Genomic DNA, 26,754 nt, shown 5'->3' on the forward strand with positions numbered 1-26,754 from the left:
GCGTCCATTGTCTAATGGATAGGACAGAGGTCTTCTAAACCTTTGGTATAGGTTCAAATCCTATTGGACGCAATTTATTTCCATATATATATTTTTTATTTTTTTTTAGATTTTGATAGCAAGAAAGACTGTTTGTATATTTGAATCCAAGATGCTTAATTCCTTTTTTTATTAAGATTAAGACAAGGGTGATCAATATTTCTTTATGCTTGGCCCTAAGTGGTGCGCACATGGCCCCCACCCATATTATGGGTATGTGGCGATGGCTAAGCCCACAATGTCGATTTTCGTTCAATTACTGTTCTATGCTTCTCGTCTACTTGTTCCTTGTTTCCCCACTCCTTGTGGCTTGTGTATAGGCTTCATTTAACTTTCATAGCTACTCTAGTGGTCTCCTACAACATCTCATAACAAATATCAGTCCATACAACACAATAAAGCTCATCAAAATACACTAGATCAAGCATAGCTTAGGCTGGCCTAACTAGTTTTCTCGTCTAAACTCTATTTGATCATTTTGACTCTTGAATTGTTTCAAGCGCACCTTAAAAACTCTAAACATACGAACATAGCATACAAATATATAAGGAACACTTTATACTTCATTAAGCATACCAAGCTATCCTCAAAACTAAGCTAAACGTGTGTAGATGATGACAGTATACATACACCAAAGATCAGGAGAGCAAAGCGGACATGTGTAGCAAGTATTCGCATCTTTTTGTAGATTCAGGTAATTCCTTGTTTTACCTTTTTCTTTTCTTGTTTTTCCATTCGGGGACAAACTATTGTTAAATTGGTATTTGATATAACGACCTTCTTAGTCGTTTTGTGAATTTTACTTGTCTTTTTTATTTTAGATCTCATCACAATTTGTATACGTGATTTATGACTTATGAAAATAGATAGTGTCGATTCTTGAGGTGTTCGAAAGTGATTTAAGTGATTAGTTAGGTTTATCTTTGTTATCATCACATTAGTTCTCGATCTAAGGGTGAGCACTCCATTTGCAAGCTACCATGGATGATACATTAGTTCTTGTCCTTCTCGAACAATCAGACACTCTTTATCTTTGTTATTTTGAATATTTTTTTAGATATGATTTTTGTTCTAAAAGTTCTTGTACGATGACTTTCGAGTCTTAAAGATTATAGTAGGTAATCTGTTTGATTTTCCACATTACTAATGAGCAGTTTTGAATTTGTTATTATTAAGTTGGTTTTTATAATAATCTCGTCTAAATAATGACTAAATGATTTGAGTAATTGTTCGGAGTTAAATGATTCTCCTACCGAAGGACTAGTGTGGGTGCCACTCAGAGTCATTTGTGTCACGACATGAGTTGTACTTGAAATTTTTAGGCCAAACATTGATTCTCATAAAGTGAAAATTTCAGGAAAAAAAAGTTAATTTTCATGGCCAAACGAGTCCCTAAATATAGAAGCAGAATCTTTCATAGACATTCCCGGCATACTAAGATGGATCATCTAAGTTCCCCATCTTGATTGATCAGTTCGAACGGGTGAAACAAGGAGGGAAAATCTTGACGAATCCATTATCCATGATTGAGAGCAAAAACTTTCTGATAGGTATCAAACAATGAATCCATGTACGTACAAGTATAAAGAACAGCCAAAGAGCATACTTGAACAATGATTACAAGAAAAAAAAAAAAAAAAAGACAGCCCGGAGAACTAAAGCTCCCGTTGTGTGCGCAAGGTCCGAGGAACGGCCCCATCATAGGAGTGTATTGTACACAGCCTTACCTTGCATTTTTGCCAAAGGTTGTTTCCAAGACTTGAACCCGTGACCTTCTGATCACATGGCAACAACTTTAGCAGTTACTCCAAGGCTCCCTCCATTACAAGATGAAGATGTCAAAAAATATGACTGCAAATCGAACATAAATGTCAAAGCCAGAAGACTAACAAAATCTTCGCTTTTGAAAGAAAAACATCAATATGGTGGAGTTTCTACATAGTTTTTTGTGAAATGACATGAAGATATAATTAAGAAGAGAATCCATGTAGAAATGTACATTACAATTTACATCAGATCACACTGAAATCTGTGAAGCACACTCTCTTTAGGCTTTCACGAATTCAGCCTTCAACAAGTCCTTGAAGGATCTTTTTAGCCTGAGCAAGGCTGTCCATGTGACGAACTTCAGAAACCCATACATTTTGCATGGGAAGCATCACCATATCAAGCTCAGTCAAATGAGTGTCTAGTTGTCTGATAGTGTCTGAACTCATCAGACTGCCAACAACGGTCTGCCAGAAACGAACAAAAAGCACATCCTAAATTTACTCTTCAAAATGGAAAAAAGAGCAGATCGGGTACACATAATGGAGCCGACGAGATTACACAAATTGGGTGACGGGATGACAACAGCATAAGAAAATAGATTCAAGTCGAGCACCAGCTTAAGTGCTTTAACCTATAATGTAGATTCCCTATGCTTATTCAACCAATATATTGGGTAATCTATTATGCGGTGTCAAATTCTTTTTATTCAACCATATATATTGGGAACACATTGTCGAGGTGCTGACAAGTAGGCCCAGCTAACACAATGACAAGAAAATACAACAGCAAATAGTTTCTATATTTATGAAATTACTATGCTTGCAGTTGTATTATATCTCTACAGTTTTCCAATTTAAATTGCAATCATCAGATAACATTAGCGCATGTGCATACATGTATATGTATAAGACACACATTACGCACATTGTACACTCCTACATACATTTTATAGGGTATGTATTAGTATCTATAGGTATATATGCATTACTTGTATTATTCCATACTATAAGATGAGAAGACATAATACATGTGACTACTAAATGCTAATGAAACTTACCAAAAGGGTGCTGCAGCAAGCTTTGAGGATGAGGGACTGAAAGAAATCCCGATCCAAACTATTTAAAATCTTCTCAGGCTTGGCAGAAAATACAAGATCTTGACATGATGAATTAAAGGTGGAGGCCTGGTTTCTCACTGTGACCCTGCCATACCGCTTCATAATTCTCCTTAAGCGGGAAACAGCTAAACTGCTACATGCTTGCTTTTTCCTCGTCTTCCTTGACTTCTTGCGAGTTTTAGCATAGGCTTCACCTAAAACTACTACATCAAGTAACCCCAGAAAAGCTGCTGCCCTATCCCAACTAGCCCAGCAACAGCATGATGATGACCCATCATCTGTGCAAGCATAGAGAAGAATCATGGAACACTAGCATTGTTACTAATTGTTGCAAGCGAGTTTTTTCCAGTAGCAAAAGAAACCTCAATTTACTATGGGGAAAAAGGAAATAATATAAATCTATGCATACAACGACAGCTATGCCTCAGTCCCAAACAAGTAGACGAAATCTCCGCATAGAAATTCTAAACATAAGCACCCGGTAGTCTTCTTAAAAAATATTTTTAAAAGAAAAACTTGATTGTTCTTTAAATTTTTTGATAAATTCCACGACTGTAAAAATGAAGGAAGAACTAGAACATGGTCAGCATAAAATCAAGTAGAGCTCTTCAATATATCACAAGCTCTGGAACATTAAATACAGAAAACATACCTAGGATAAAACCAGCAAGTGGAATGTCAAACACAAATGAATTAGGTCTAGACTCAACTCTTGACAGAAGGTATTTGCCTTTTGTGTTGTACTCCAGAACGAGGACATAAATAGCCACAACCTGACAAAAAAAGAGGAAAAAAAGAAGGATGTCCTATGAGAAAAGAAATCCACCAGCACCTAGAAAATGTTGAGCCAAATACTATAGATGTCCCTAATCTTTGGAGTATTATTGTGACCTTGTGTGCACCCTAATACATTTTCAACTCACTTCGCCTTTAGATGGGCACTTATTTCATCCCTATAGGCTCATGACCAAACACGCTTTCTTAAATAGCAAGCAGCCAGTCAAATACTTCCAATATACTCCCTCCGTTCACTTTTACTTGTCATTGTTTCGCTTCTCGAGGTCAAACTGCATGAACTTTGACCAACATTTTAACATGTACTTTTTCATCATATTAATTTGAGAAGGATTGCAACCTATAGCATTACTCATATAGTTTTCGACCATCAAACTTCTAAATTCAAAATATTAAATCATACAGCTTAAAATGTTGGTCAAAGTTCATTCATTTTAACCTCAAGAAGCGAGACAGTGACAAGTAAAAGTGAATGGAGTATAACAATGGTACCAAAGTTAGTAAAGAAGATAACAGCTTCTTCTATCTCTATCAGCATTTGAAACTTCCAAACTAAAGAGACTATTTAACCCCAGAAAATCTAAAGATTGTTGTTGGTCACAACAAGAAATCAACAAAACAAGGAATAAAAAAGATGAAGCACGTGGAAGCTTTGAATATGCACTATAAGGTGTGTTTTGTTAATTACCATTTTTGTTCTCTTTTATAATTTTGAATTGTTGTGTTTTCTTTTCCATTAATTGGTGATTCTCAAAGAGTTCAAGTTGTGTGCACTCAGTGGACAAAAGTCCTCTTTCTTTGATTGTCCTTCAAACCCCGTATTCCTCTGATTGAAATATTTAATGCAATCTAAGATTTTGATGCCAATTTTTATGTGATACCTAAAGGTTCAAATGCTCCTCAAGTAACAAAAACTTTGGAATTCGTTAAAAGTATGCTACAGTAATGATACGAGCCAAACGGCCATCTTAGCTTTTGATGACATCATGCAAGGCCAACACATGAAGAATCCGGTCGTGGGCACATTGAGGGCACGGGAACATGCATGCGGGACCCATTTTGAACCCACAAAAGATCAATTCAGTGTGTGGAAGGTTGCTTGGGAGCTTGCCTAGATGAGACCCGAGAGAGTCCAAGTGATGAAGAAGAATCATGAAGGCCAAGATGACACAAGGGATTGCATATGTTGAAGTGTGAAAAAGAGCTTTAAACACTCCATGACCGCCCCTTTTTCACACTCCAAGGCAACTCACTCATTAAAGGTGTCTTGGTCATTTTATGTCCCTCCTTTGCACTCCATAGGCGCCCCATTCATTAAGGGCACCTTGGTCATTTTGCCTTCATCTTGTAATAGGTTATAAATAGAACATTTTAAGGTTATTTCACTTAGTTGTTGTTTGATATTAAAAGATCTATCTCTTGAGAGAGAGTGTGGTAACCGTAACTAGGGTAGCATTAGTGTGGAATCACTAGTGTTGCAATTTGGCTAGAAACGTTGGTGCTTGAGTGGTGGATTCCCTCTTGTGTCTACGTAAGAGCTTGGTGTTTGATTATATGGGTTGTAGGGGTCTTGATGTTTGATACACATCTTGGTTCTTAGAATTTGTATCTTCTTATATCAAGTTAACTATCTTTATTTTCATTGCATTTGTTGTGTTTGTATCTCGTTCTTGTTCTCGTTTTCTTGTGTTGTTTCCGTGGGTTGAAATTTCAGCTTGAGTCTCGGCTTGTGTCTTGTGTTGTTGGTTGTTTTCGTGTGTTTCGTAGTCGTATCCGTATCATTTGGTATCAGAGCACGAATTGATTTTGTTCCAACAAAACCAATCTTGGGCTTGTTAGCTTGAAAATAAAATAAAAAACTGTTGAAAAAACAAAAATCCGACCAAAAAAAATTGTCCCGTTTTAGGCGTCTTGGCCGAAACTTGAACTTAGATTTAGGAGTTTTTGTGTGTTTTGAATTGTTTCTAGTGTTAGCTCCTTCTTCACTAACACTAAAAGAGTCTAAATCTAAGTTTTGAGCCGTTTCCCAGTTGATCTTGAAGTTTGAAGGTGGTTGTTGTTGTGGATTCAAACTTGGTCGTGGTTGTTGATGTTGTTGTTGAAGATTTGAACTTGAAAATGTGTTGTTGTGGAGTTCAACGTGAGCTAAAAGAAACAAAAATCATTCAATTTGGAGCTCATTTGGTTTGGTTTCCATTCTTGAATGTTCTTGTTGTTCTTCATGTTGTGTTGAAGAAGAATCCTCAAAGGAGGTTGTTTGATCTAAAAATCAAGTAAAAGAAAGAGTGGTCTTTGTTTGTCTTGGAAACATTTCCAAGACAATACATAAGGAGAAAGTAGACAATAGGTCTTTCAAAAAGCCTTATTGCCAAAAAGGAGAAAGCCCATTTTTCAAGGTTGACAAAAGAGGAAAGGAGACAAGAACCTCAAAAAGGTTGTCTTGCCAAAAAGGTGCAAGAAAGTCACAGCCTCTTGAATTTTAAAAAAGGGCTCCAAAGTCTTGTTTGGCCTACTATAGCCGAAAATCCACTCTTCCAAATTGAAGATTGAACAATTCAAGTTGAAAAACAAAAATTTTCGAAATTTTAACAACTCTCAACGCCCAATCCGAGGCTGCCACATGGTTGCCACGTCACCGCCCTCCAAAAACGACCTAAGGCTCAAAATTTCAGATTTCTTAGCTTCTTTTTTCTTGTTCCTTTAGTTTCATTTATTGGTTCTAGTACTAATTTATAAGCTAGTAATCACCTACTAGATTGTGAGTTGGTTTTGAGTTCGTTTCTTCATGTTTACGTTCCTTGTGTGACTTTTATCTTTTTGATTCGATGAAAATCCTTGGCTCAAGTCCGAACCAGATTTCATTTGAGTCTTTCAAACGGAAATACACTTCGGACAAGAGTAGAACTCACCCCTCAACGTCTCACGGAGTAAAAGCCAACTTACAACACTTGTGAGACCAAGTGTGAGGTATCCAAAGAGAGGAGAGTGTGAGAATACTTTTGAGCTAACTAGTTTGTTGTTTTTCTTTGTTGTTGTCTTTCTTAGGTACCATGGGTGATACTTGCAAGGCCACTTGTGAAAATTTCAAACGGAACCTTGAAAAGTTACGCCAATTGATATCCACACTTAGATCACCAAATCCAATTCCTCTTGTCCAAGCGCCACTTAATCGAAAACTCCATTGTGATGAGAGCTCTTCAAATGAGGAAGTGGGCTATCATGACACACTCCAAGGTGAAAGTTGAAACTCATGTGAGCTACAAGGTAAAAATGCTACCTCCTACACTCCTATAAACTTAGAATGTTGTGATATGGCTAGTAGTAGTCAAGTGGATGTAGTTGGTGGTTTGCCTAGAGGAAATGGCATGAGTCTTCCCTATGTATCCTCTTGATATTGCTAGGTTGCAAAAAGATCCAATTCTTGTTGTAAGTAAAGCAAGCACTAGTTGATCCTATAGATGATAAAATTGATTCTTCTTGTAAGGATGATTTGTGTCCACCTAGTGGTAGCACTTGTAACATGAATGAGGTTCCATTGCCTAGTAATAAGAGTATTCACACACTAGTTGACCCTTGTAAAAACCAAGGTGAGTCTATGTGAGCTGCGAACAACTAGTGAGGGTGTGCAAAATGATTAATCGGGTGAAGATGACCTTGATTTGCTTGAATGTTTAGGAAACCCGAATTGTGATTGTTCTTGTGAAGATGGATTTGATTGTGATCCCTTTGTTTCCCGTGGTGATTTGTATCAATGTGAGGATTACTCTTATGAAAGAGAACGTGGTGCGTGTTTAGAAATTCCATCTACTTCTTCTCTATGTGTTTCTTATGTTGGACATACTTCTAGTGGAGATCTTGGAACTAGTAGTAAGCACATGCATGATAACCTTGTATTTGAAGATAACTTGTGGAACACCTTTCTCAACCCTTTTTTTGCTAATGATATTTCCAATGATGATAAAAAAGGTATGCCTACTTTTGAAGATGGCACCTTAGGGGAAAGTGAGAAGGACCGAGACTTAAGCCCTTGGCTTATCTCCCATTTGACCCTGGTAATCTCTTGGGATGTGGAGATTGTTATACATCTAACTTGTTGCTTGATCTACACGACAAGCAAGGCTTGAATGAGGATGTTGGTATCCTTCCCTATAATGGGAAGTCTTTCTTGAGGATTCGTAATCCACTTGAGGGGCCCACATTGTGCAAGGGAAAGAACCCCAACCAAGATGAAGGATTAAAGAAGGGGAGCCATGAAAGGCTCCAAAAGGATTCACCATTGTGTGTTTCCATTCTTGACCAAGGTTTTATCACTTGTAGGTCAAAGAGAGTTTTCTCTTGAAACTACTTTGAATCAACCCTATTTGTGTGATACCTTTCTTATATATGTGTGTAGAGATGTGGCTTCCATAGCCAACTCTTTCGTGCATTTTTCAACTCCTTTGTGTGATGCCCTCCTTGGCTATATTTCAAGTGTGTACCACCTTGGCATGATGATGTTATTTGTTGCACTAACCCTAACCCTCATGCCATGAGGATGTTGGGCTTGTTTGTCCTTTCTTTGGTGTTGCAAGGTATGGATTCGGAGTTGAATCCTTTTCAAGAAGGAGAGGATGATACGAGCCAAACGGCCATCTTAGCTTTTGATGACATCATGCGAGGCCAACACATGAAGAATCCGGTTGTGGGCACATTGAGGGCACGGGAACATGCATGGGGGACCCATTTTGAGCCCATAAAAGATCAATCCCGTCTGTGGGAGGTTGCTTGGGAGCTTGCCTTGATAAGACACCCCATGATAACGGAATCAACCCACAAGACACAAAACACAATAGAAATCGAGAACCAAATGAGAACCAGTCTCGGCCAATCAACAACAACACAAGAGTGACGAAAGAACAAGGTGTATTTCACACCAAAACAGCAACAACAAGAGATGAGCAACAAGATGACAAGGAACAACAACAACAAAACGGAAACAAACCAACGAATTCACTAAACAAAAGACAATTATTTCAAACGATTACAAGGAGATAAAGATAGGTAGTGAGACATAAACTTCTACAAGAACTAAGAACCTAAGTGTATCTCAAACACTAAGACCCTTAATTAATGTAAAAGCAACACCAACACACTTATGATGACACGAGAGGGAGTCCATCACTCAAGAACCAACATTTCTAGACAAGTTTGCAACACTAGTATCACCCTCATTTCAGTTTTGGCTTGTCCAAGCCCTTCAACTAGGGTGTTACACTCTCTCAAAGAGAGAAGAAAGGTGTATCAAAGTTTGTCTTACTATATCATTCAACAACTAAGTTAAAATGACCAAACATTAGTCTATTTATAGACTTATTACAAAACGAAGTGAAATGTCCGAAAAGCCCTTAATGAAGGGAAGCAAAAGGGCGCCCTTGGAGTGCATGTAGGGGCGGCTTTGGAGTGTTCCAAAGCCCTCTTCACACTTCCAACTTGTACACTCCCATGGCTTAATTCAATACACATTCACGTACGCCCATCTTCATGATCGTGCCTGTATCATCCTCTCCATCTTGAGAGGAATTTGACCACAAATTCATGGCTTCATCTCTTTCAATTGGGCACGTCACACACACTATCATGCGATCCAACATCTTCACCTCCATCTTCATTTTGCACCTCGGTTTCCTTTTTCTCTCCATCTTGAGCTTTGCCTTCAATCTCACCCGATTCAATTCCTACCTCTTCTTTTGGTGGCGGGTTCCTTGTTGATCCCTACGTCTCTCTCTCAACTCTTTTTCCATCATATAAGCACCACTGCTAACTCCATATCCTTCATGTCCCTCTCTACCATATTCCTCTACATGGACGTGTCAATTTTGGTGAAGTGAAGCTTCGATTGAGAGGATTGATTCGGTGAAGTGAAGCTTCGGTTATGGAGCTTCGACGGGAGAGTCCGATTTTAGTGGAGGCATTTGGCTTCTAAGTCCTTGTTGGACTTGATCAAATTGCGGGGGAGGTGGATCACTTAGGGCTCAATTTTGAGGGTAATTGGGAGCTTAGCTTATGGCATTTTGTGGTGGTCTTAGAGGATTGATCATTTGAGGTAAAGTTTCGAGGGCAATAATGGTGGAAGTGTTTTGGTCATGCTCACTTGAGGAAACATGGTGTCGAGGAGTGGAAGCACGAGAGTTCTTTCGACTCTCCATACGATCCAACCTCTCAACCATAGTAGACATGTCTCCTTTGGTTAAGGACATGCTTCCTTTGATTGAGGACATATGCACGTGCATCTTTTCGATGCTTCGGTTGATAGTTTCAATCCCGCACTAAGAGCATTGTTATGCATTGTAGCCAAGAAGTTACCTACAAAACACAAACAAGTTAGTTGTACAAATTGGGTAACGTGGCAGTCCTTGATTGGTTGTGGATTTTGTGTTGTATGGAAATAGTGACGTGGCGGCCTTGGATTGGTTGCGGACTTCGAAAAATTATTGTTTTTCCAACTTGAATTTTTGTCCAATTTTCAATTTGTGGAAGAGTAAATTCGGTTTTGGAGGGGAAGACACGAGTTTTGGAGCCTTTTTCATATTCAAAATAGGTTGACTTTCTTTGCACCTTTTGGGCAAAACACCTTTTGAAGGGTGGTTGGCTCTTTCCTCTTTTGGGTAGTCTTGAAAAGTCCTCTTACTCCCTTTTGGTAACAAGTCTTTTGGTAAGTCTTTTGTCCCTTACTACTTTGGTATAGTTTTGGGATTTGTTTCAAGACAAACAAGAAAGACGACACTCTTCCACTTGGTCTTAAGATCAAACACTACTATTGAAGGTTCTCCTTGGCACAAGACATGAAGATTAGCCAAGAACACCAAGAACCTTCAACAAGATTTGAAGACCAAGGTTCAAGTTGAACCTCCCAACAACTACACCACCTCTTTCAAACACAAATCCACAACAATAATACCAACACACCTTTAAACTTCAGATTTCACAACAACACACCAAAAACATCCAAATTTTGGATCCGCAAAACCAACACCAACAATACTTCGGCCAAACCTTGAATCCGCAACAACAATACCACAACAAACATTCAAGCTCAACTTGGATCTAGACTCGAGGGTGTTAGTGAAGACAAAAACTAACACCAAGAGACACAATAGAACTCCTAGATCTAGACTCACTTTTTCGGCCAAAGAGACACCAAGAACAACTTTCTCGGCCAAGAACACCAACACGTAGAACACCTTATTTTTTTTTGAATTTTCAAACAACCAAGCCCAAGATTGATCTTGTGGGAACAAAATCAGCCTTAGCTCTGATACCAAATAATAACGAAATCAACCCATAATACGGAAACAAGATACAAAACACAACAGAAATCGAGGACCAAATGATACCAAGTCTCGATCAACAACAAGAACACAAGAGTGACGAGAGAACAAGGTGTATTTCACACCAAACAAACAAGCCCAAGATTGATCTTGTGGGAACAAAATCAACCTTAGCTCTAATACCAAATAATAACGGAATCAACCCACAATACGGAAACAAGACACAAAAAACACAATAGAAATCGAGAACCAAATGAGAACAAGTCTCGGCCAATCAACAACAACACAAGAGTGACAAAAGAACAAGGTGTATTTCACACCAAAACAGCAACAACAAGAGATGAGCAACAAGATGACAAGGAACAACAACAACAACAAAACGGAAACAAACCAACGGATTCACTAAACAAGAGACAATTACTTCAAACGATTACAAGGAGATAAAGATAGGTAGTGAGACATAAACTCCTACAAGAACTAAGAACCTAAGTGTATCTCAAACACTAAGACCCTTAACTAATGTAAAAGCAATACCAACACTCTTACGATGACACGAGAGAGAGTCCACCACTCAAGCACCAACATTTCTAGACAAGTTTGCAACACTACTAGTATCACCCTCATTTTGGTTTTGGCTTGTCCAAGCCTGATATGATAAAAACTTGAAAGACACGAAATCACTCAAAAACAGTCCACAAACACTCCAAAACAGTCCACAAATCACTAAGATCCTTGGACCGATTGGAGACCTCTCTCGGATTCACAAATACAGCAAGAATACAAGGTGAGCAAGTGTATTTCACACCAAAACAGCAATAATACGTGAAGAACAAGATGAACACAAGGCACAAGATTCGGATTTAACAATAACAACAAGAACACAAGATTACAACACAAACACTAAACACGATTACAAGAAAGTAAAGGGATAGATAGATATACCACATGAAGGTATAATCTTAAGAACCCAAGAATGGACACTCTTGGACCCTTAACACTACACACAACAATAAACCTATCTCTTACGTGACACAAGATCGGATTGCACCTCTCTTTCCAAGCAAGCAACAACAAAAGAGAATCTACCCTATTATTGTATCCTAGTTTCGGTTTTGGTGCCTCAAGGAGAGAGGACTTGTGTTCTTTGGTCTTTCAAGATTCACAAATATCATCAAAAACTAAATCTAAAAACCCTACAATGTTCCTTTTATAACTATTACAAAATATAAGTGAAAATGACCAAAAGGCCCTTCAAAGAGTGGGCACCCATTTAGTGTAATTTATGGGCTGATTTGGGTGCATTTTGGGCCTTTTTTACACTTCAATTGCACATGCCAAGGCTCGGGTCCAACACGCACTCTCCTAAGTCCATATCCGAGATTATTCCCGTATCATCCTCTCCATCTTGAGAGAAATTTGTCCACAAATTCACGGCTTCACCTCGTTCAATTGGTCACTTCAAAGGAAACCTACTCAAAACAATCCACAAACAAGTCACAAAAAATAAGTCAAAAAAAACAGTCCACAAAATCATGAAGAATACGAGGACTCAATAACAACAAGTCTCGGCCAACATCTTCATTTTGAACCTCGGTTTCCTCTCTATGTTAAGCTCTGTCTTCAATCTTATCCGAAACAAGTTTCCTACCATCATAAAAGTATTGTAGTAGTCTCCATATCCTTCGTGTTCCTTTCTACCATACACCTCTACATGGATATATTGGTTTTGGTGAAGTAGAGTTTCGGTTGAGAGGAATGATTTGGTAAGGGAGAGCTTCGGCTGTGGAGCTTGGATGGGAGGAAATTGGCTTCCAAGTCCCTCTTGTTGGACTTGATCGAATTGAGGGGGAAGTGACTCATTTAGGTCTCGGGTTTGAGAACATTTGTTGGCTTGGCTTATGTCTCTGTCATTTAGTTGTGATCTTAGAGGGTTGATCGTTTGAGGTAAAGCTTCGGGAGTAGAAACATGAGAGTTCCTTCGGTTCTCCACTCGATCCAACCTCTCAAGTATAGTAGACATATCCGAGCCCAATTTGTCAAGATCCGCATTCACCTTAGCTATTTCTCGGGCAATAGCATTAAGGTGGGCCAAAATGGTGTCCATTATGGCAAAGGAGTTACCTACAAAACAGAAAACACGTTAGTTGTACAAAAACATCCTCACTCTCTCTTTTATTTCTTGTCTCTCGAATCCCTCACACTCAATCTCACAAGTGTTGTAAGCTTGCTTGTACTCCGAGAGGTGTTGAGAGGTGAATCAAGTGTGTACAACGACTCAAAAGAATAAAACACACAAAGGAACGCAAACACACATAAAAAAAAATACGGTTTCAAACCAACTCACAATCTAGTAATTAGTCACTAGTTTGTAAGTTAGTATGGGAATCAACAAATGAAACTAAAGACACAAAATGAAACTAAAAGATCAAAATTTGAGCTTAAAATTTGTCAGTGAACAGTAATTTGTGACATGGCAGCCCTTGATTTGCCTCGGTCAACAATTTTATTTTCCAAATTTGGAAGTCTTGATCAATTCTACAATTTGGACTTTGATGGAAAATGTTCAATGAAGGAAAATACAAACTAGTCTTTGGAATTCAAATTTCAAGACTCAAAAGTCTTTGACTAGACTTGTACTTCTCCTTAAAACATAGACCCATGTTTCATGGGAAAGTGGAATTGAGAAGTGATGTAAAGTCTTTTGGTGGTTGGGGGTCTTTCAAGACTAACAATTACTTACACCTCTTTCCTTCACCTTTTAGGATCTATCGTTCACCTTATGTTAACAAGGTGATGAATATGGTGAAGAACTTCAAGAACTCAACAACCACAACAAGAACAACCAACAACAATCTACCAAGAACAACAAGAAGTTCCAACGCCCAATTCCACAACAACAAGACAAACAATAAAACCACCAACAAATGGCCAAGTTTCTTTGGTGTTGTATTTTCGGTTTTAACACTAGATGAAGGTTGTGATGAACAACAAGAACACAACAACCACCAACATCAAAAACAACATCAACCAACGCCCAACAACAAGGTCACCACACAGCCAAGTTAAAACAACATCTTCAACTCACGGCCACTTCTTGTTCACAACAACGTCAATTTTTAAAGCTCAAATCTAGATATAGACTCAATGTGTTAGTGAGGAACAAAACTAACACTTAGAGACAACAAATACAAGTAAAAATCTCAGCCAAGACACAACAAGAACACACTTTTCGGCCAAGAACACAACACGGACAGATTGCTATTTTTTTCTGAAATTTTTCAGTTTTGAACACTTTTTTTTTCCACTAGCAAGCCCAAGATTGATCTTGTGGGAACAAGATCAAGCAATGCTTTGATACCAAATGATACGATAAAAACTGGAAAGACACGAAATCACTCAAAAATAGTCCACAAACACTCCAAAACAGTCCACAAATCACTAAGATCCTTGGACCGATTGGAGACCTCTCTCGGATTCACAAATACAACAAGAATACAAGGTGAGCAAGGTGTATTTCACACCAAAACAGCAATAATACGTGAAGAACAAGATGAACACAAGGCACAAGATTCGGATTTAACAATAACAACAAGAACACAAGATTACAACACAAACACTAAACACGATTACAAGAAAGTAAAGGGATAGATAGATAGACCACATGAAGATATAATCTTAAGAACACAAGAATGGACTCTCTTGGACCCTTAACACTACACACAACAATAAACCTATCTCTTACGTGACACAAGATCAAATTGCACCTCTCTAGCATCAACGTTTCCAAGCAAGCAACAACAAAAGAGAATCCACCCTATTGTTGTATCCTAGTTTCGGTTTTGGTGCCTCAAGGAGAGAGGACTTGTGTTCTTTGGTCTTTCAAGATTCACAAATATCATCAAAAACTAAATCTAAAAACCCTACAATGTTCCTTTTATAACTATTACAAAATATAAGTTAAAATGATCAAAAGGCCCTTCAAAGAGTGGGCACCCATCTAGTGTAATTTATGGGCTGATTTGGTGCATTTTGGGCCTCTTTTACACTTCAATTGCACATGCCAAGGCTCGAATCCAACACGCACTCTCCTAAGTCCATATCCGAGATTAGTCCCGTATCAAAGCCCAACAACTAAGGTGTTACACTCTTTCAGAGAGAGAAGAAAGGTGTTTCGAAGTTTGTCTTACAATATCATTCAACAACTAAGTTAAAATGGCCTAACATTAGTCTATTTATAGACTTATTACAAAACAAAGTGAAAGGTCCAAAAAAACCCTTAATGAAGGGAAGCAAAAGGGCGCCCTTGGAGTGCATGCAGGAACAGTTTCCAAAGCCCTCTTCACACTTCAACTTGTACACTCCCGTGGCTTGATTCAATACACATTCACGTACGCCCATCTTCATGATCGTGCCCATATCACCCGAGAGAGTCCAAGTAATGAAGAATAATCATGAAGGCCAAGATGACACAACGGATTGCATATGTTGAAGAGTGAAGAAGAGCTTTAAAAACTCCATGACCACCCCTTCTTCACACTCCAAGGCAACCCACTCATTAAGGGTGTCTTGGTCATTCTATGTCCCTCCTTTGCACTCCATAGGCGGCCCACTCATTAAGGGCACCTTGGTCATTTTGTCTTCATCTTGTAATAGGCTATAAATAGAACATTTTGGGTTATTTCACTTAGTTGTTGTTTCATATTGAAAGACTCATCTCTTGAGAGAGAAAGTGGTAACCGTAACTAGGGTAGCATTAGTGTGGAATCACTAGTGTTGCAATTTGGCTAGAAACGTTAGTGCTTGAGTGGTGGATTCCCTCTTGTGTCTACGTAAGAGCTTGGTGTTTGATAATATGGGTTGTAGGGGTCTTGATGTTTGATACACATCTTGGTTCTTAGAATTTGTATCTTCTTATGTCAAGTTAACTATCTTTATTTTCATTGCATTTGTTGTGTTTGTATCTTGTTCTTGTTCTCGTTTTCTTGTGTTGTTGCCGTGGGTTGAAATTCTATCTTGTGTCTTTTGTTGTTGGTTGTTTTATGTGTTTCGTAGTCGTATCCATATCAAGCAAATCCTTAAAGCAGAAGATGCTCCTGATCATGGTCTACAATGGATAAGGTGCTGAGGATGAAGTTCACAATATTTGAGGTGTTAAGAATTACATAAATTTTTCTCAATTTATTAATCCTCCTTTGTTTGATTACTTAAGTGATTATGATGATCTAGTTCAGAAAAACCATGGAAACATTAAAATTTGATTTACGATAAAAAGAAAATTAATATGATTTCTGTCAGAAAAGGCAAGAACTGATTTGGTAGAGTACAACCAGGACTCTAAAAGGTCCTTTTCTTTTCCAGAATTTAATTGTAAAGTAACCATTTTTATCTTTTTATTTACCAGATAGTGTATAAAGTTCTGTACACTGACATTGCACACAACTTAAACTCAATCTCAAATGGCATTAAATGAAATGAAACAAAAAAAGAAACTATAAAAGGTTCTTACATCCAATTGAAAATGGAGCTGTCTATGCCATTGGAAGGTTTATTTAACGTTTGAAAATAGGCATAATACATATGTACACCATAACTTGGCCTCAGCTGGCAACTAAGCACCCCAACTTTGAAAATGCATATCTAGACACCTTAACTTGGTTTAAGTTGACCTGTAAACAGCCCAACTTTGAGAATGCACTCCCTTAAAAGTGTCTACATGTGCTTTTTCTAACTTAAGGTGTTTGCGAGACGCACTGTGTCAAGTCAACGTGCCTAGATTATCACAGTGAAAGTTGGGGTGTTCAACTGCCACTGGAGGCCATGTATAAGTGTCTTTCATTTTGAATAAACTGATGTTTCAGAATATATTTAGGGCCAAAACAAATATTGTTAACAGCTTCCTAGCAGGAGTTCAAAGAAGTGGCTAGAAGAGAAGAATTTGCAAGTTGTTGGGAGTGCAAAAGTTGTTCGGGAGGTTACAGGTTTTCTTTTTCCAACAAGATCAGAGACGCCAATATTTTTAACCCAACTAATATCTACAAAAGAACTATGGTTACCCTGCAATGGAACTCCACTGGTTGAGTCTCTACACAGCTTACTGCATCAGAAATTAGAGATGTCGTGTTAGCACAGAATAGAGAACCACCATCCAAGTCCAAAGCAGCAGATTTGGAGGTGTGCGCATCATCATTATGATCATTTATCAAACTTGATGGGTTGATAACAATGAAGGATGTAGGTAGCAACATAAAGTTGTTCTGCAAACTGGAAAAAAAATGCAGGGTAAATAGCATAAATGTACTCCAGGCTAAAAAAGAATATTCATATTAATAATAAACCAGTAGTGTCATGGCTCCAGGCATGCATAATATGCACTGCAGTATCAAAAAGCAAGCAATGTTTGTCAACCAGTGCCGTAAAAAGGACTAGTGATAGTCTGTACCGTTTTTACTGAATATTTGTCAAACATAGAGAAATTTGTTAATGGAACATATTAGTTCATAATGCAAGACACATTTGCATACAGGTCAGAAATATTAGAATACTTCAGAATCTTTTCTAGATCTTAATCTTCTTTTCGTGTGTCAAATGTGCACTCACATGACAATGCTAACTGCATAACTTAGTGAAATAAGCAATAACAGCACCTAGCATTGCAAGAGAAAACTAATACTATAATCTACACAATACTTAGATTTTCACCTTAAATCTCTCACATGTTACAGGGGTAGGAATGCAGGAGGTGAACTGCTGAGCTGAAAGAGCTGCTAAAATATACTGAAATTGCATACCTGAGGACAAGTACTCTGTGAAATGATGCAGTGACGCCTCGTCCAAATCCAGCAGGATAAGCAAGTTTATTTGCAGAGCCAAAAATCTTGACCTAGCCAATCATGAAACAGTCTTAGGGTAACAAAAATGTTTTCTAACAAGAAAGAAGCAAAAGCATCATGCAAAAGTTGAGGACATGAGAAGTAAAAAGAAGTTACCATCTTATGGTCCATTAAAACATGGACACACATACTGGTAGTTCCTTTTACTGATAATGAAAGACAAACACCGTTGATGCTCTCACACCTTAAATGTGCTGCATAGGATTTTTCATCTAAACAATGAACAGCCTTGATCTGCCCATGAATAGCAGTTAGGTTTCCCTCAGGCAAATTATGAACAGAGGGATAGATGTTGGTCATTTCTCCAAATGGAACAAGAGACTCGAGAGAACAGTCCTCCAACAACTCCAAGTTAACATCAAATAAGTTTGTGATATCAGATGGAAAATATAAGTTGACATCTGAAGAGATATCATTTCTTCCATTTCTGGGCACACAGTTTGGAATTTGGAACTGATGATAGCCTTCTGAAAGATCACTATTGTGACTTAAAAAAGAGTCAGACTGCTGCAGCAAGCAGGATACATCTAAATTTGGGAGAACATTGAGAGATGAAAAAGAAACGTTCCAAATGTTTGTTCCGGAATTCACAACTATTTTACCACTTATTCCATCAGTACAAAACATGTCTTCTTTCTGATGTTTTATAAGGTAATGACCACCAATTTTTAATACCTGCAACGTTAATGAACAAAAGCTGTGATTAAGTTGTTACTGCAAATTTTATGTCGCTTATACACCAGACATTAGAACAAATAGAAGTGAAATAGCATACCTCAAAAACAGATAAAGCTTCAGATTCGAATTCCAGCAATGCCCTTTTCACTTGTGGTTTGGAGCAAGACCCCACATCTGCTTTGGCGTCTGTGTGGTGTAACACACCAAGGGACGGATAATTAATACAATTTCCGGTCACAACACACGGGATCTCCTCTGGGCCACATGGGTTATGATGCTTGCCTACCACAAAAGGGCGCGTGTACGCTGATTGACTGGAACTGCAACTCGGTGCAATTCTAGTATCATTGAGTGCAGACATAAACACCTCATTAGACAGTTGGTCAGGTTTTTGTCTTTTACACACAATAAGTTTTCCATTTTCCACTCTGTTAAAAAATTTCATTGGTTTCTTCAATTGGTCTATCAAAGGCTTATCAATACGTGAATCTCTGCTTTTGTCAGAAATAAGTAAATCCCAAGGCAGTATTAAGGCCTCAGCAAATGCGCTTGACGTACTTGAAGCATGTTGACCTCCTTGGAACTGATGGAAACATATCCATATACTAATTAGTTTTGTTATGACAAACAGGTAAGACAGCATTAGTCTTTGCAAGACACATACCTTTTGCAGAATAGGGAATTTGTGCATCAACTGAAGTAGATGATACTTTCCTCGTCCAACCTTCCGAAAGTCAACTTGTGAATCTATACAGGTCGTAAAATGATGATCTATGGGTATTATGTCCCTCAGGTTGTAGAAAAAATGGAGTGGCATGTTCATCTCTCTCACAGGTGAAGCATTCTCAAAAATACTTCTGCACTCAAAAGGTTCATTTTGGAGTAAATCCACATGATCCAGCTTCATGGGTATGTCTTCCATAATTGCCAAAAAATTTCGGATCTGAGAAAAATTATTTTGTGGAAAAGAAAAATGACAATATTTAGTGGATGAAACAATTTCCACCATGTAACATTAGAAAAATGACAATATTTAGTGGATGAAACAATTTCCACCATGTAACATTATAGTGCTGCACATCAAATGATTAGGAAATGAGAAACACCAGATGAAAGAAGATTGATGTCGCATCACACCTCATATATGTTATTGGTATTTAAACTTGATGGAAGATCTGGTATGATAACATCAATGCTTCCAGTTGCATCAACAAGCAACATCCTTCCGGAGGACTGTGAGACCTGGTGAACAAAACATTATGTCGATAATATTTTATACGTTTATAAGAAATATGGAAAAGGGCCTAAAATGCCCTTCAACTATGTGAAATGGTGTGAAAATGCCCTCTGTCTATCTATTGGCCCTAAAATTCCCTTCCTGTCTACCTATTGGGGCTAAAATGCCCTTTTCGTCTACCTATTGGGGCTATTTTGCCCTTTTATTTAAGAAAAAATCACATAATACACAACTTATCTTTATTAAACTACAAAAAGTTTCTATCTTTTTTATTAATATTAACCAAATAAAGAATGCACACTACCATTTTTTTATCGTTCTAAATTGATCTAATAAATAAGGAAAAACAACATAAATAACCATTCTTAAGAAATTATTACATATACATAGTCGTATTAGTTGGTTGTCAAATATGGAATATAAAATATTTACTTTTATAACAGATTCTAATATAGAAAAATAATTATATATTAAATTTTCATATTTCTTATTTATTGAATATTTTTATACTGTTCATTCATTTTTTATATACTAAATCAAAATTTTATGTTTTTCATTTTATGTCTGCTTTCACGATGCCTCCATAAAAATACATGGTATATTTATACCATAAAAAATCACGCTATATTGATATATTATACAAATTATATTTATATCATAAACATACATGGTATAATTATACCATACAAATTATATTTATACTATAAATACATAGTAAATACGATACAAATTATATTTATACCATAAACATACATTGTATATTTTAGATATAAAAAGCTTATACCATGTAATACTGAAAATATATATTTATATTTAATAAATAATGTTTTAACAAGAAAAGTAGTTCCGACATAATGAGATATACCATAAATATTTATCCCATAAATTATATTAAAAAAATAATAATAATCTGACTTTGATATAAATTATATTTATACAACAAAAAAACATGGTATATCTGTACATCCAACATAATGATTTTTATTTCATGAATATTTATCCATAAGAAGTTATGATTAACCCATTACATTAGAATTTAAAAATACATGATAATGAAATAATACTAGATGATTAACATACATAAGAACAAAAAGAAACATACACGAGCAAATAATAGAATACTTAATTATTTTAAAATATTTAAATATTGAATATAAGAGAGAAAGATTTGGAAGCAGGGCTTATCTTTTCCACTTTTAATTTGAAGATTGAAACTATATCTCTTAAATTAAGGTGAATTGACAATTATTTATAACATTAAATTAGGAATTATAATTATCTTTTCTGATTTTTTTAAATGGCTATGTATGTTTAAAAAAAATATTTTTGTAATATTGAAAAAGTACTATAATTTATATAGTTAAGTCTTAAGGATGGCCTTTTCATGTAATATGCCTAAATAAAAGGGCAAAATAGACCCAAAAGGTGTGGAAAGGACATTTTAGGCCTAATAGGTACCGGGAAGGGCATTTTAGGCCAATAGGTAGGCGAAAAGAGCATTTTAGGCCCCATAGATAGACGGAGAGCGTTTTTGCACCATTTTACATAATTGAAGGGCATTTTAGGCCCTTTTCCGTAAGAAATAGAAAGTCTGAAATATAGATGTTTTAGAGATACCAAATGCACACAAAGTTTAAAAAGTAGGAAGCTACCATAATGTTTAACGTCTCTTGGCCCTTCTATGTACATAGAATGATGCTAGCAAATGAAGTTGCCATTTATACAGATCATTTAAATAAAACTACTCATTCTTTTACTATGGTCATTTTCTTTTGAGGAAGTACTATGGTCATAAATCAAAGAGGCCACCAATAGGCAATAGTTAGGACATCTACCTAACATCAAATAGCATACCATACCTCATAATGTCATAATTGGTTAGGCCCCTATATAAAAGGAAGTACGAATAAAAGGTTCAAACCTTTAACATTCCAAGCAAAGAAACACCTATGTCTTCACTGTGAATGGCTTTTTTTATAGACAGCACATAAGGTCTCCCACCACAAGATATGGAGTTATTCTCCTTTTGGGTACCCATAATATCAAAATCTGTGTTCTGATGGAAAAGCATTTTCTTCCACATGGCCTCACAAGAATAAATTAAATTACCAATGGGTGCCACCTGAAATTGATTGCACAATGACTATTAGATTTTATGTAGCTAAGTTGGTTTTGATTTCTAGAAAGTAAAGCAGTGTCTCCAATCCCCAAACCCCAGAAAGAAAAAGACTGCAGGATAAACCTGCAAACTTACCAACTTCAAAGGAGCAGAACTTCTTTCCCAGCCACAAGCACATCTATCATGCTTGACAAATTCCATTAACATCCCATGCTGCAAAATCAAAAGAAAATGTTAACAAGTGAGTACAATAACTAAGACAATTAATATGCTCACCAATGATAACACACTTACCCGAATTTGGAAGACTGAAGGGGGTAAATATGAAGTTGCATATATCTGAGCCAATCCTTTCCTCTGGCAACACCTTGCAATTGTGCACAATCAGCTAAGAACAGTTTTCTATGACACTGGGTACAAAGAAAGATATCAAGGTAAAACAGAGACTAAGTTCTAATGTATATATCTGGTAAGGCAAGCAGCTTACATTTGTGGATCCCAAAATCTCTTTCTCAGATAAGATCCCAGAGAACTTTCTCCTGAAACAGATGATGACAAGTAACATCCTGAAGCAAATGAAAAGACCATATCAATGAAGATATTAACCCAATTACAAAATCAATTTGATCACTATTACTCTTGATTTACTACCATAGCCTGGCAGCAAACACCAAGGAGTCTATAAACTTCGCAAGAAGGCTTTCACAACAGGTCGCTGTATAACACCTGTGAGCCCAACAAAGTTTGAACAGGTGAATAAAATTAATATGCAGGTACAGTGGAAACTTTTACAAGGAGTATTTAGAAGACTTAACCCTGCTTCCAGTGAGGAGAAACATTCCACAGAAATGCTAGTTTTAACACAAGAGCCGAGTATTAGTGTCTTTGTCCATGAATAACTTGGACTTACAACATGAACGTTTTTCACAGATACCTGAAGAAAAAGAAACACATAATTTTCATACTCGTCACAAAAATCTCTAATTTTCTTATCAAAGTAAAATTACATTTTACCATCTTGGAAAACACAGGTTAGTCTAAAAACTGTTTTAACATACCATTGCTCCTACTCTCACACTATGTGGAACAGAAAGCTGCTGATCTGTTAACAATAGTAAGAGTTCATTGTCCAACTCAACAATCATACCTCTCATGTAAATTCTTGTCACAGTTCCCGTATAACTAACAAGTTCTCCTTCCCCTCTGACATCAATTTCTCTAAGGGGGATACATTGCAGGGGCAACTTAGGAATATACATCAAAGAATTATCCACAACTACATACATCAATTGAGACACATTTTTCCCCACAAATACAAGTCTCTTCTTCAATCCAGATAATGAAACAATCCTCCTTATCAGTTTTGAAAACACTGGATGCCAAGAAGCAGCAGACCCACAATAGTAGACAATCTCAGGTTTGTTATAACAATGACTACCCATTTCATCATTCAAATTCCGCAAATCCAATCTTAAATCTTTGGAATTACACAATTTACACCCACAAACTAAAATATTTACGAGGAAACCCCGAAGATTTTCCGTATCAGCTCTAGACCCGGCTCTGCATGGAACTACAGAAACAGGGCTAACAGATTCTACTACCCCGCATATAATGTACCGAGCTTTTATACTATCATCATATCGATCAACACAACACCCAGAAAGTATAGAAAAAGTATCCGAATAAGCAGAAGAAGAACCGAGAAAACCCCACTTAATAATTTCTAAAAACCCACCATTACACTGGAAGGGTATGAAATTCCAACCAAAAATTCGAACTTTTTTGTTAATCATACACGGATTGAACTTAAGAATGTCACAACAAACAGTAGCAGACCCATCAGAGAAATGAAAACAATTGCACTTCGGAGGTGAACTCTCTCCATCAGGAGGAAGAAAAAGGGTTCCAGTAAGAACAGTTGGTTGGTTAAAGGATTTGAGGATTTTTTGGGGAGAAAGTGCGGGACTGGGTAGGGAGGGTGAAAACTGGGGTGGTGGAGTTTTTGGAGAAGGATTGGAAATGAGTGAAGATGAGCCGGTGCGAGGAAGAGATTGACGGAGGAGCTCGGAGATTGTTAGGAATTTGACGGTTCCTTGCTCCATAGTTTAATCATACAAGGAAGAGACTCGGGTATTTGGGTGGGATAGTGTTGTTTGCCGAGTGGGCGACGAAGTGCTGTAGGCAGCAGCTGCGTAGCAACGGCAGAGGACTGGTTTTAAAGAAAGGAAACCTAAAAGGGAAAATGACATGGCTAGCCCAACCACCTTCCTCCATCGCCCACTCATATAAAATGTAAATTATACAACAACAATAAATTCAGTATATTTTCACGGTCTGAAGATGTAAAATATAGGGGTGTACAAATCAAATCATCAAGTCAAACCAAATCAAAGAACCAAACCAAATCAAGAAAAAGAATCGACTTATGGTTTGGTTAGGTTGGTTTAATGTTTGAAAAAAAAATCGATCATTCTTGGTTTGGTTTGGTGTTAACCAAAAAAAGCAAACCGAACTTAAATCAAATCAACATAATATATATATATATATGTGTGTGTGTATGTATGTATATATGCTTTGCTATCTAGTAGAACTGACATGTCTAGGATTGTATTTTCTTTTCCTAGGTAATTATGATGTAAATATCTGTTGTTAATGTTATTTATGAAAGTGTCTTTTCCTTTAGCATCTTTGTGTATATATGGATTATGTATGACTATGGCATAAGACTATGAACATGTTTGTATGGCTATTTTCTCTTATCAGTTAGCATATGTTGAACAACCTTTGGTGATTCTGTAATTGGCATTAACATGTAAAATATGCATGATCATGTGATGAAAATCCTAAGAGTAGTAGAATGAGTTTGACTCAGGTGCCTATGTGTGCAAGTATTTATGTTAGTTCTAGCATAGTGTGACACCTAGAACTTGCCCGGTTTATTTATGCTGTCTTGCGGTTGATTCAATAGGATAGGATAGCAGGCCTCCTTTTATTTTTAGTCCACTTAGCCAAAATAACTTTCCCACCAAAAGGATTTCTCCATTTTTGAACATTTTGAGTCTATGTTAGTTTTCTTCATTCCCAATAACTCTAATTAACTCTCTTTAGGTTGTTAACTCCTAACTTTAGACCCGGTCTAATATTGGACATTGTGCACCTTAACTTAGGCAAAACACCTAAGTTGAGGGTGGCTACTGTCAAGATTTTAGCCGTCTAATGAGAAGGTGGTTTAGATTTAAAATAAAATATTCGACCCTGATCTATTTAACATATTGTACACCTTAACTGAATACCCAAATTTTGTCCTTACCTAGCCCCGGAGCCTCATTACAAGCCTGATAAAGGCCTACTTGATCTTTGTAAATAAACCATAAAGGAGTGTTAGATGATAAGGGCAAGCCTATGGGTATGTGTGCTATGTTTGTAACTTCTTTGATGAGTGTGAGAGTCTTGATTTTTGTCCACAAGATATAATGAGTGGTGGACTTCATTAACTATGAGGGCAACTTGAGTTATATTTAGTATTGTTGATCTCTTTGGGACATTATATCTATGTTTGTGTGTGTGCTGAATTATAAATAATGTCGGTTGTAGATCCTAATGTGTTGAGCCTATATGAGTGAGTTGACAAGTAAATGGTTGTGTGAAATCTAGTTTAACAGTTGATTGCCTGTCATTATGTTCCTCATGTGTGTAATTTGGTTCTGAGTTGCTTGAGGACAAGCAATTGTCTTAAGTTGAGAGTGTTGATGTTCCGTCTTTTGATGGAATATTTTACATCTTTTTCAAGGGATAATTGTATATTTTCAAGAACCTAATGTTGTATTTAATATTGGATTTTAGTGTTTTCAGGTTAAGGAGTTAGCTGAAGAAGAAACTTGGAAAAATAGCAGGAAAAGTTCACTGACGGGCAAACTGGCAGACCGTCAGCCATATGACGAACTGCCAGGGTGATCGCCAGAGTAAAATAGAAGGGAGCAAATGAGTGACCTCTGTGACGGTCCAAGTGGTGAATCGTCAACCATCCGATGGACCGCCAACTTAGCCGTCAGGATGAAACCGAAGATGAAGTTTTAGAGTTTCAAGTGATGGCCCATGCGACGAACCACCAGGACCCCGACGGCCTGCCAACATGACTGTCAACCTTTAACTAGAACCTGTCACATTGGGACCACCAGCGACGGTCCACGCAACGGATCGTCAGGCTTCGAAAGGCCATTAAGGTTACCTTCAACTTGGACGCGGCTTTTCTGAGTTTAAATTTTGAATTCTCTGTACCTGGGAACATATAAATACCTAGTTTAGGTATTTTTTTAGGTATCTTTTATCATACTTCCATCGGAGAAACATTAATTTTAGGTATTATTCTCTGTGATTCAAGCAAGAATTGTGGATCTAGTTATCTTTATTCAGATTCTCATTGAAGATTAAAGAACAATTATTGTAAGCTTTGTAAGTAATTCTTCGAATCCATTTATGAAGAACACAATGATTTCCTATTCTTCTTCTCTTGAGATGTGTGACTAAACTCCCATAACTAGGGTTATGAGAGCTTTGTTGTGACTAACTGATTGGGGTTGTGAGAATGCTTAATTTTCATTTGTAATAGAGATTGTATAAACCCTTCTTGGTTGCAAACTTGAAGGGTGAGCTTGTTTGAGAAGAAATGTATATGTTGGGGAAAAAAGGAGTTTACATAAGTCTAAAGGCCTTAACCTTTGAGGTTATGAGTTGATGCCTTAGCAAGTATTGACTCACATGAGAGATTATTTGAATAATTCACATATTCTTTGAGTTCG

General features: G+C 37.1%; 1 protein-coding gene and 1 non-coding gene across 8 annotated transcripts; one reads left to right on the plus strand and one right to left on the minus strand.

Moving 5' to 3' along the window:
- Window positions 1-72, plus strand: TRNAR-UCU. Its single transcript has one exon. It is a non-coding gene; the product is annotated as a tRNA-Arg (tRNA).
- A 1,475-nt stretch (window positions 73-1,547) lies between these two features.
- LOC107877926 (CST complex subunit CTC1) lies at window positions 1,548-24,222 on the minus strand. 7 transcript variants are annotated; one of them, XM_016724736.2, is made up of 16 exons: window positions 23,011-24,222; window positions 22,768-22,886; window positions 22,604-22,678; window positions 22,440-22,518; window positions 22,247-22,309; window positions 22,088-22,165; window positions 21,755-21,955; window positions 19,734-19,838; window positions 19,261-19,539; window positions 18,694-19,179; window positions 18,015-18,593; window positions 17,817-17,908; window positions 17,082-17,289; window positions 3,579-3,699; window positions 2,867-3,204; window positions 1,548-2,273 (listed from the first exon to the last, which is right to left on the minus strand). In XM_016724736.2, the coding sequence occupies exons 1-16, from the start codon at window positions 24,055-24,057 to the stop codon at window positions 2,103-2,105; spliced, it is 4,041 nt and encodes a 1,346-aa protein (XP_016580222.1). In that variant the 5' UTR covers window positions 24,058-24,222; the 3' UTR covers window positions 1,548-2,102. The 7 variants fall into 7 exon arrangements, 6 of the variants coding, with proteins under 6 accessions (XP_016580222.1, XP_016580223.1, XP_016580225.1 ...); XM_016724737.2 differs by having other exon boundaries at window positions 1,548-1,890; window positions 23,011-24,215; XM_016724739.2 differs by having other exon boundaries at window positions 17,082-17,122; window positions 18,103-18,593; window positions 23,011-24,214.
- Between the last annotated feature and the right edge of the window lie 2,532 nt (window positions 24,223-26,754).

The sequence above is a fragment of the Capsicum annuum genome, chromosome 7 (genome assembly GCF_002878395.1).
Source record: "Capsicum annuum cultivar UCD-10X-F1 chromosome 7, UCD10Xv1.1, whole genome shotgun sequence".
Taxonomy (NCBI): Eukaryota; Viridiplantae; Streptophyta; class Magnoliopsida; order Solanales; family Solanaceae; genus Capsicum; species Capsicum annuum.